This window comes from Coregonus clupeaformis, chromosome 11 (assembly GCF_020615455.1).
Source record: "Coregonus clupeaformis isolate EN_2021a chromosome 11, ASM2061545v1, whole genome shotgun sequence".
Taxonomy (NCBI): Eukaryota; Metazoa; Chordata; class Actinopteri; order Salmoniformes; family Salmonidae; genus Coregonus; species Coregonus clupeaformis.
In genome coordinates this window covers 30,229,262-30,241,301 of record NC_059202.1, presented here as the reverse complement: position 1 = coordinate 30,241,301, position 12,040 = coordinate 30,229,262, and the positions used below count along the sequence as shown (strand labels likewise).

The 12,040-nt window shown below is 40.6% G+C and overlaps 1 protein-coding gene across 2 annotated transcripts in view; it reads left to right on the top strand.

The window, feature by feature from the left end:
* LOC121576753 (protein kinase C-binding protein NELL2) overlaps positions 1-12,040 on the top strand; it is a 136,180-nt gene that overhangs the window by 67,903 nt on the left and 56,237 nt on the right. For both annotated transcript variants that reach the window (XM_041890179.1, XM_041890178.1), the window contains one exon: positions 11,629-11,754. In XM_041890179.1, coding sequence (XP_041746113.1) covers positions 11,629-11,754 — 126 coding nt within the window. The remainder of the gene's footprint in view (positions 1-11,628; positions 11,755-12,040) is intronic.

Here is a 12,040-nt window from a genome sequence, read left to right as displayed (position 1 = left end):
GCTCTCACATAGACATAATTTCCCACTCCTTCACACTCTTCACATACGCTGCTGCTACTCTGTTTATTATCTATCCTGATTGCCTAGTCACTTTTACCCTTACCTACAGTACCAGCCAAAAGTTTGGACACAACTGCTCATTCAAGGGTTTTTCTTTATGAAATAACACATATGGAATCATGTAGTAACCAAAAAAGTAGCCAAAAAAGATTATTCAAAGTAGCCACCCTTTGCCTTGATGACAACTTTGCACCCTCTTGGCATTGTTATTTATTGTGTTACTATTTCCTTTTTTATTATTTTTTATTTAGCAAATACTTTTCTTACTTTTTAACTCTGCATTGTTGGGAATGGGCTCGCAAGTAAGCATTTCACGGTAAAGTGTACACCTGTTGTTTTTGGTGCATATGTCCGATTTGATTTGTATTTTCCAACACAGCTCAATGTGTTGGGGAGTGTATTAAACATCTCTGTTAGAGTAAGAGCCAAGCTGCTGTGGCTATGTGATGGACTGTGTGATTGGCTCTAGATTGAGGCATCAGTAAAGCGCTCTAACGGTTGAAGCTAGTCTCATTATTAGTATTCTTACCACAGGAGAAAAGGCAAGGGGCAGATCGTGTAGGTTTTCTCATATGGAAATCATTATTTTCACATTATTTTCTGGGTCTGAAAATTACTGTAGTATCACTTTTATTTTTATACCTCAAAAGGACATCATTTGAAGTGCGTCTCTATTTTGAAGTACACAGTAATTTAGTCAACTATCGGCATTTGCACATTGCAAACCTCACAAGAGATTTATCTAGTGTATGATTACCATTCAGAGGGATTGTGTGTACAGTAAAATAGCCATTGTGACCTGGCCGGTGTATTTTGCAGCGTGTTTTAATGTCACAAGGTGGAGGGAGGCTAATTGGTGTTGACTGAGGATTACAGCTCACTTCCCAACACAATCACTGCTGGGATGAGCCTGACACACACAGCGTGCAAATGCCAAGACAGCTGACAAACACCCTGTGGTGCTGAAAACCAGGCCAGTGTGTAAATAGCCACAGTATATGACAGCAATAGCGCTTCTATCCTTCATCACCAGAGACACTTCCCCTGTGTTTGTCAGGTAGCATTAGAGACATCTACAACTCCTAGCACCTGTTATTCAGAGAGAAGGATGATAGATGATGGTGATTCATTGATTCATGCAAAGAGGCAAGATTCCTCTAGATTAATGAGTGTCATGAAGGAGAGTAAACCCACTCACTCCCTCAGACAAATGCCCTCATCATTTCCTTACATGCGTGATAGCATTAGCAAGGATTTTACTCCGTAAAATACATTAGCATTCATCTAGCTTGTTGAGACATGCGCACAAACACACACACACACACACACACACACACACACACACACACACACACACACACACACACATACTCCCTCACAGTGCATTCCTCAGTGTCTGCGGAGTTCATACCAGTCCATTATTCTAAGCTCAAGTACCGTAGTGGGATGATTCCTCTCACTTCATTCTCGCTATGATTTATCACTTCTGGTTGTTGCCTTGAAAAGAGACTGGCTGTACTGCTTTTTAAACGGAGACAGAACTGTTGTTGCATCCTAATGTGCTTCTTTTCACTCCATTGCTTTTCAAAACAGTTTGAGATGCTTTTCCATGATTGTTTTGGTCTTTTTAAAGATTACTCATTGAGGATTTAATTGCCTGGTTTTTGGAAGAGATGAAAAGATGTTGAGCACCACATTGTCTCTTCTCTCGCCCATTAAAACACAAGCAACATAGCATATAATCTCCCCACCAATGTTTAGGTAATTGTTCTGAAGAGATACTAATGGCTTCGTAGTTGTTTCACTGAGAGGCCCGTTTACGTAAGGTGAATATAACATGTAGCTTGGAAATAATCGGAGACTCTTGGGATATTAACAATAGAAGAAAAAATTGCTGGCTCCTTCATCAATTATGGCTGCAGACTGCTGATGAAGGAAATGGAGTTGCATTTACTCTCCCTCCTAATATACCATACTCTGCCTCCCTCGACCCAAGCAATACATAGACAATAAACTTTTAGCATCCCAGTAAGTGGAGTGCTGCCTAGAGATAAACCTATTGAGGACCAATTTTTTTTTATCGTAATACATAGAATCGTTTAAAAACATAATATATACGGAAAGCAGTGGCACCTACTGAATTGTCTGAATAACAGAAATGTCTGAAAACTCTCCAAACAGAATAGCCTGTCTATATACTGCAGCTCCGTTCACAGTCAAGGGCTAGCTAACTGTGCTATTGTGACTGTTATTGAGTAGCTTTACTACTCAGTCTGTTGGGACACACAGGACCAGCTCCAGGCATAAGCGAGATAAGTGGTTGTTTAGGGAGTCCAGCCGCAAGGTGCAAGTTTTAAATTTGGTTGTGCATCAACAGTCACTGACAGTCACTCAATTAGCCATGTCAGCAAAACAAATGTGATTTGTAAGTTAGTCTAGCCAGTTATCTAAACTTGGGCCCTCATTTGGTTTTGCTAGTCACTCCCACTCAGATATCATTAACATGGCATAAGTCATGGCAAAATGGGTAGAATTGCAGGAAATTAGCTTTAACACTATAACCGCTAAAGCAGTAATTTGGACTGCTCATTATATATTTTTTTACTCTGCTATTTTTAAAGTCATGCCACCCTCTGTCCTTGACTTTTCCTAAATAAGTCTAGATAACAAACTGTCTTTAAAATCTTAATATCACAAACAGAACTGGCATTATAACCAGGAAGGCATGTCATTCTTTAAATGGTTTTCCCACATTGCCACTCCTTCTCCCGACATTTGTAGGTGCCTTGCCCAGTTGATAATCACCCCGATAATTGCCTCGAGACTGAACCTAAACTATTCAGAAACTAACTTCACACAAGTAACAACAGATGAAATAAATGAAGTAAAGTATGATGGGAAAGAAAGGGGGAGAATGGGTGAGTTGAGGGTAAGCAAACGATGCATAATTATGTAATCATCAATCGAATGAAGACCAAGATGAATGGATGCGCATGCTGCGTTAGCATTGCTACAAAATCTAAATGAAAGCGACTCAGATTGTGGGGAAGAACATCTCTGATGAATATTCTTCTGAGCCACAGCCTGAACCTACACCTCCGAGGCCTAAGCCAAATGAACGGTGAGAGAGGAAGGGGCAGCACCGTTTGGATAGAACAAGCCGTGGACAATGGTACTGGCCGATTATCAGCACAAAATGTAATCTCAAGCAAAAAAGATAATTAACGCACTCGAAGCTTTCGTTGTTTATGGGACATGGATATGCTCCAACTGATGCCATTGTGTGAAGACGCACACTATGTAAGCAGGACCTGACAACAATTTACTATTGTTGACTGCTGTCATATCAACACATATTCATAATAATGCCATTATTGCTTTTGTGCTGATGTTCACTATTTATCAAGCACACTTGGTGCTTATAATGATGTTTAGGCTACTGATGTTTTCATCATTTGACCGCGTGTCTTGCTGACTATACGTCTTGGTGGTTGGAGTATTTTATATTGTCATTATAACAAGAAGCTGTTACCGCATTCCAACACACATGCTTTCTGTTTCATAGTTGTAACAAAAGCACTCCACAAATAAAAATGTATTGAACACTTGAATTTTTGTGTTTTTGGTGTTTTTACAAATAACCTACAGTAACATAAAGTAATGAAAATTGTGTGTGGTTGTGTTAATTAAAAATAAAATTAAAATCGTATTCTAATGTTACCTAAGAACTTCATAAACACAACCAAATGATTATTTTTGCGATAGCATATATGTAATGTATTTATTATACTGTTAGAATGTTGCAGTCAGAATTACTTCTCATTAGCTTGAAGGGGGGTCCCTCAAGGCCCAGCGGTTCTAGTGTTGAAACTGCAAAAATGTATCTTTGCCCCATGGCAAATTATAAAAATTGCGTGGAATGTGTTATAAAATTGCACTAAAAAATCTCAGCCCCATGGCAAAATGTGTAGAATTGCAGGAAATTATCTTGAAAACATACATTTTTCTCTCTGCCGTCAAGATGGGGGCCACCAAAATGTTTTGCCTGCTTGGTGGGGGTCCCCCCAATTAGGGCTGTGGCGGTCACAAATTTAGTCAGCCGGTGATTGTCAAGCAAATAACTGTCGGTCTCACAGTAATTGACCCTTAATTAACATAAACACATTTAGCATCTCCTGGCTTCCACACATAGCCTACAAGCCATTTAAAAAAAGTATAATAAATCCATTTAATATAGCCTACACCAGGGTTCTTCAATTCCGGTCCTGGAGGGCCGAAACACCTCTGTTTTTCATCCTCTCCTTCTAATCAGGGGCTAATTCAGATCTGGGACACCAGGTGAGTGCAATTAACTACCAGGTAGAATTAAAAAACAGAAGTGTTTTGGCCCTCCAGGACCGGAATTGAAGAACCCTGGCCTACACCTTCACAATAAATTCATTATTTATTTTAGACAGGTCTAAAGAAGCATGATATGAAGAAAATGTAGTCTATTTCAGAAGAAAATAATAGCATACTCTGAGTTGTCCTTATTTTAGGTCCTGATGTGGCTATGCCAAATGGCTGTGGGCTACACTAGTTCATTTAGCAGACAAGATTTGCTTATAATTCCGTGGCATTATTTTATAGTATGAAGAATACAATTGAATAGATATTTTCTCCAAATGATTTGAGGGAGTGCGCATTTGCGGCTATTCTGTGTTGAGCGGTTAACAAAGAAATAGGTACTCCGATATGCTTAATTTAGAGTTATTAATGTAACTTTAGTTGTTCTACAAACTTTGGGTTATATGTTTTGTTTTTTAATACGTTGTAAGGCTGCATGATAAGACTAACGATGATTTGAAAAAAGTCGCTTGAAAGGCATGAGCTCTGCTTTGTTTTTTGCACAGGCTGTACACACTCCAATAGTCTCTCGTTCACAATTTGACAAGCAATTGATAATGCCTTGAATTTCACGGCGGCATCCCCTTTGTGGCCGTAATGCACCCTAAAAAAATCCATGACTTTAGCGGCCCTGAGTGCTGCATTGTGCCCTTCTCCCGGAGTATGTTGCGCAATCCGAAACGTCTCTCACTCACACGGCTCTCCGTCACATGTTCGGGTCTTTCTCACAGGCTACAAGTTAAGACAGACACATCGGGGACACAACTGCGCGTGTCCTTATCCAATTCTGAGGTGAATATTGAAGATGTTGGAAGAACTGTCCACATTTACTTTTCGTCAGCCATCAAGATGAGTAAGCCAAACGAACAGCAAAAGCACTAGTCTATGTCAATCTACTATCCCCCATAGTACAAAAGTCGACCTATTCTGTGCGAGAAATAAATATTCCAAACATAGTCTGGGACAGTTGTGGGATGCGATAGATCCCAAATTAATACAACCACTAACATCAAAAACCTTTTTTATGCTATGTGGCTGATGCAACAGATCAGAATGTTTAGCTTAAAATGTCAATAAACTATTAGGCTATTTCTTCACATTATAAGCGCCGCAATGCGCACATGGTAGTAGGCTATAAGCGCGAATGTTCCATTAGCGGAAAACAGCATTATCAAAAGTGACCGCAAATGCAATTATGCATGTAATGCTTTTATTATAAAGGTGCATTTTTATGGTGAAAATTATCTTCCCCAAACTTGAAACTCACGTGCTGCTTATGTATGCCAGTTAAAAAATAAAAAAAAATATGCCATTTAGCAGACGCTTTTATCCAAAGTGACTTACAGTCATGCGTGCATACATTTTTGTGTATGGGTGGTCCCGGGGATCGAACCCACTACCTTGGCGTTACAAGCGCCGTGCTCTACCAGCTGAGCTACAGAGGACCACACAGTTAGGCTCTACACCCGTTGTAAAGTGGATTAATGTGCTTCATTTTAAGAAGTTATTTGGCCACTTTAGTAGTGATACAAACCTTATTTAAACATATAGGCCTATGGGCTAGGCTACATGAGGTGTGCGACTATGATTCGAAAAAGTCGCAGAAAAAAGGCATTGTTTCTTATGCTGGGCATCATTCACAAGTGATAATATATCATTCACAAGTGATAGGCTAATATTGTCACCCATCAGACTATTCTTGATTTAATCTTGTCTTTACTAACTAATATATGTGTGACATTTGTTTTGATTTACAATGGACCATTATTATGCATCTGTATCGAAAATGCATTTCATCTATGCACTTAAATAGCGAATGAAGGACACTTTTCCCCATGGTTTACTTTCATGCCAGCCAGGTAGGCTATACTCCTGTTGTAAATATAAGCAATGAGCTTAATATTAGGAAAGTTGAGAAATAAATATAGTAGGCCTAGACTATAGAAAGCTGATGGGATCCTCCTCTTCTTATTAGCAGCCATCACTCTGTTTTCTCCCGAAATTGCATAGCCTATAGAAATGTTGCGCAACATGAGCTCATGGGCTCTCATGAAGTGTTTAATTAGATTTTTGATACATTTGCATTGATGTCAGAGTGATTAGAGGGACAATAGAGTGCTGAGTACCAGGCAGTAAGCAGATTTGTTAGGCTACTAATGACCATCAGCAGCATCTGAGCTTGGAGAAGCCTAATGACCGTGACTAAACGGTCATGTGGAATTTGACTGCCTTCATGACTCGTGACCGCCGGTGTGGCGTTAATACGGTCACTGCAGCAGCCCTACCCCCAATAAAATCTTGCTTATGGCTCCAAAAAGGCTAGAGCCGGCCCTGGGGACACGTTGCCTTTTTCTTTTCTCTTAGACTGCCAGCCTGCCATGGCAGGGGGGACTCTGGAAACTATGGGAGAATATAAGCAAACATTCTGGCCTCCATAAGCTACTGATCAGAATGTGACCTCTTATCGAACACTGTCCCCTTAAACAAACCTCTCTGACTCCTCTATGTATGACTATGATTGATTCCGACCTTTGTGGGGAGAGGGTGAAAAACAAGTTATTTTCTGCCCATCCATTGCGGCCTGGGTACCAATGACTTGACCCAGATCCTTCCATTGAGAGATGTGTCGCCGTAGTGACAGGCCAATCAAATTTTATTGGTGGCATACACGGATTTGGAGATGTTATTGCAGGTGCAGCGAAATGCTTGTGTTTCTAACTCGAACACTGCAGTAATACCTAGCAATAATATATATAAATATACAGTGCCTTGCAAAAGTATTCATCCCGCTTGGAGTTTTTCCTATTTTGTTGCATTACAACCTGTACATTTAATTGATTTATATTTGGATTTCATGTAATGGACATACACAAAATAGTCCAAATTGGTGAAGTGAAATGAAAAAAATTACTTGTTTCAAAACATTCTAAAAAATAAATAACGGAAAAGTGGTGCATACATATGTAAATAAAGTCCACCTGTGTGCAATCTAAGTCACATGATCTCAGTATATATACACCTGTTCTGAAAGGCCCCAGAGTCTGCAACACCAAGCAAGGGGCACCACCAAGCAAGTGGCACCATGAAGACCAAGGAGCTCTCCAAACCTGTCAGGGACAAATTTGTGGAGAAGTACAGATCAGGGTTGGGTTATAAAAAAATATCCGAAACTTTGAACATCCCACGGAGCACCATTAAATCCATTATAAAAAAATGGAAAGAATATGGCACCACAGCAAACCTGCCAAGAGAGGAGGGGGTGAGTGAATAGATATGCTCGCTCAGGTTTTCAGTTTCTTTGTCTTATTTCTTGTTTGTTTCACAAGAAAAAATATTTTACATCTTCAAAGTGGTAGGCATGTTGTGTAAATCAAATGATACTAACCCCCCAAAAATCTATTTTAATTCCAGGTTGTAAGGCAACAAAATAGGAAAAATGCCAAGGGGGGTGAATACCTTCGCAAGCCACTGTACACTACCAGTCAAAGGTTTGGACACACCTACTCATTCAAGGGTTTTTCTTAATTTTTTACAATTTTTTACATTTTAGAATAATAGTGAAGACATCAAAACTATGAAATAACACATATGGAATCATGTAGTAACCAAAAAAGTGTTAAACAAATCAAAATATATTTTATATTTGAGATTCTTCAAATAGCTACCGTTTGCCTTAATGACAGCTTTGCACACTCTTGGACGGGGATAATGGACATGGAGATTGTTCATGCCCTCTCGCTGGCCGATTGGACGTGTCCCCCCGACCCCCAATTCATTTAGCGAAGGCCACAAGTTTAGTCTGCCCAGTGGGGGAACACACTGGTTGAATCAACATTGAACCAAGTACAATAGATGTTAAATTGACATCTGTGCCCAATGGGTGGTGGGTTGTATTCTCTGTTATCTAGTATCCATGGCTGTTCGAATAGAATGTGGGATCAATAGCTGAGAGAGAGAAGAGTGGATTTGAATACAGCACAGCAAGACATGGTATACGCTGTAGTGATTGGAGGATGCTGCCAAGGACGTATGTGCAGGTGAATGAGATGCAAATACAACGAATTTTCATATGAAATGTTATTCGCAAATATGGTTGGCAAGGAAGGAACGTGTGATTCAGCAGAGAAACATAGGTGCACATTTTCTTAAAGATGTACTATGCAGAAATCACTCCACCATTTCCTGGTTTAAAAAATTCTAATAGTTTTCCTAATTTCAGGTTATGTGAGAAAACAAGCAAGTATAGTGTAGTGAATCATTGTACCATCTAAACCGCTGTGAAATATATTTTCCAGAACCAAAAATATTGTATTTTCTGCTGTTTGAAGCTGGTGTACAAAACAGAAATTAAGACTCAAAAACGGAACTTAAGAACGGGAAGCATAGAAATAGCGCACATAGAACATATCTACCGCTTTTTAGACTTGCTTTCAATGAGAATAGCAGCTCTAAACTCACATTTCTATGTGAATTTGGTTGGGTCGCCCAAAAAGTTACATATTGCAGCTTTAAATACAGAGTGAATAAACTACTTCAGGTCAATGACCTGTCAAGGATCTCTATCTCAATTCCAGTTGGGTTTTCACAGTTTTTCAGTTTGCAATCTACAGTAGCCCAGCTCCAGTGCCATATTTACAGTGCATTCGGAAAGTATTCAGTCCCCTTGACTTTATCCACATTTTGTTACATTACAGCCTTATTCAAAAATGGATTAAAAAAAGAAAATCCTCATCAATCTACACACAATACCCCATAATGACAAAGCGAAAAAAGGTTTTTAGAAATTTTAGCAAATGTATTAAAAATAACAGATACCTTTTTCCCTCACTGTATGTAAATAAGCTATTTGATCCCCTGCTGATTTTGTATGTTTGCCCACTGACAAAGAAATGATCAGTCTATAATTTTAATGGTAGGTTTATTTGAACAGTGAGAGACAGAATAACAACAAGAAAATCCAGAAAACGCATGTCAAAAATGTTATAAATTGATTTGCATTTTAATGAGGGAAATAAGTATTTGACCCCCTCTCAATCAGAAAGATTTCTGGCTCCCAGGTGTCTTTTATACAGGTAACGAGCTGAGATTAGGAGCACACTATTAAAGGGAGTGCTCCTAATCTCAGCTTGTTACCAGTATAAAAGAAACCTGTCCACAGAAGCAATCAATCAATCAGATTCCAAACTCTCCACCATGGCCAAGACCAAAGAGCTCTCCAAGGATGTCAGGGACAAGATTGTAGACCTACACAAGGCTGGAATGGGCTACAAGACCATCGCCAAGCAGCTTGGTGAGATGGTGACAACAGTTGGTGCGATTATTCACAAATGGAAGAAACACAAAAGAAATGTCAATCTCCCTCGGCCTGGGGCTCCATGCAAGATCTCACCTTGTGGAGTTGCAATGATCATGAGAACGGTGAGGAATCAGCCCAGAACTACACGGGAGGATCTTGTCAATGATCTCAAGGCAGCTGGGATCATAGTCACCAAGAAAACAATTGGTAACACACTACGCCGTGAAGGACTGAAATCCTGCAGCGCTCGCAAGGTCCCCCTGCTCAAGAAAGCACATATACAGGCCTGTCTGAAGTTTGCCAATGAACATCTGAATGATTCGGAGGAGAACTGGGTGAAAGTGTTGTGGTCAGATGAGACCAAAATCGAGCTCTTTGGCATCAACTCAACTCGCCGTGTTTGGAGGAGGAGGAATGCTGCCTATGACCCCAAGAACACCATCCCCACTGTCAAACATGGAGGTGGAAACATTATGCTTTGGGAGTGTTTTTCTGCTAAGGGGACAGGACAACTTCACCGCATCAAATTGACGATGGATGGGGCCATGTACCGTCAAATCTTGGGTGAGAACCTCCTTCCCTCTGCCAGGGCATTGAAAATGGGTCGTGGATGGGTATTCCAGCATGACAATGACCCAAAACACACGGCCAAGGCAACAAAGGAGTGGCTCAAGAAGCAGCACATTAATTGTGGCTCAAGAAGCAGCACCTTAATCCCAATGAAAATCTGTGGAGGGAGCTGAAGGTTCGAGTTGCCAAACGTCAGCCTCGAAACCTTAATGACTTGGAGAAGATCTGCAAAGAGGAGTGGGACAAAATCCCTCCTTTTTTATTTATTTTTTGCCACCAAGTACTAAGTCATGTTTTGCAGAGGGGTCAAATACTTATTTCCCTCATTAAAATGCAAATCAATGTATAACATTTTTGACATGCGTTTTTCTGGATTTTTTTGTTGTTATTCTGTCTCTCACTGTTCAAATAAACCTACCATTAAAATTATAGACTGATCATGTCTTTGTCAGTGGGCAAACGTACAAAATCAGCAGGGGATCAAATACTTTTTTCCCTCACTGTAAGTATTCAGACCCATTGTTATGAGACTCGAAATTGAGCTCAGGTGCATCCTTTTTCCATTGATTAGTCCACCTGTGGTAAATTCAATTGATTGGACATGATTTGGAAAGGCACACACCTGTCTATATAAGGTCCCACAGTTGACAGTGCATGTCAGAGCAAAAACCAAGCCATGAGGTCAAAGGAATTGTCCGTAGAGCTCCGAGACAGGATTGTGTCGAGGTACAGCTCTGGGGAAGGGTACCAAAACATTTCTGCAGCATTGAAGGTCCCCAAGAACACAGTGGCCTCCATCATTCTTAAATGGAATACGTTTTGAACCACCAAGGCTCTTCCTAGAGCTGGTGCCAAAAGGCATCTAAAGGACTCTCAGACCATGAGAAACAAGATTATCTGGTTTGATGAAACCAAGATTGAACTCTTTGGCCTGAATGCTTGCAATGTGGTGGTGGGTGGGAGGTATGCACATGTGGGTGTGTAGGCAGCAACTGCTGCCCCTCAAGATTTTTGATGGCCCCCACCCCCATCAAAGTTGCCCATCCCTGACCTAAAGTATGAGTAAAGGATGTTGTTCTTTGAGTACATGGAATATCTAGAAGCTCAGCCTGCAGTGGGGGTGTTAACACACCCCGTCTATCTCCCCAGGGTCTCCACTGATGAAGGAAAACTACTATTGAGCTCTCCCTCCTTCCCTAGCTTTGTATGAGGACTTAAGGCCGATCTGGGGCCCTTGTCTTTAGTAGAGCCCCAGTTAGAGGATCCTAGGGTTGGCCATGCGTGACCAGCTGTCCTGTCTTTACACCTCTCCCCAGATATCGATGAGTGTGCAGAGGGGAAGCACTACTGCAGGGAGAACACCATGTGTGTTAACACCCCCGGCTCCTTCATGTGCGTCTGCCACACGGGATACATCAGGATCGATGACTACTGCTGCACGGGTGAGTCCTTTCTTCTGGCTGACTCTTATAGCTGCTAACAGGAGAGACCCATACTGTACTTGTTTCATGTTTATGGCTTCGCACTAAACCGTTGAAAGCTGCAGAGGGGAGCCTTTTCAACAGAAGTTATTGGCAAGTGATATTATTTAATAAAGCACTTTAGCTGTGCTCAGTGTGTGTTTCAGAGTCTCATGCTTGTGAGCCCTTTAAAAACATTTCATCATGTGATGAAAACACTTAAAACACTGCATAGCCATGTACATGTATACTGTCAGTTAATGAATCT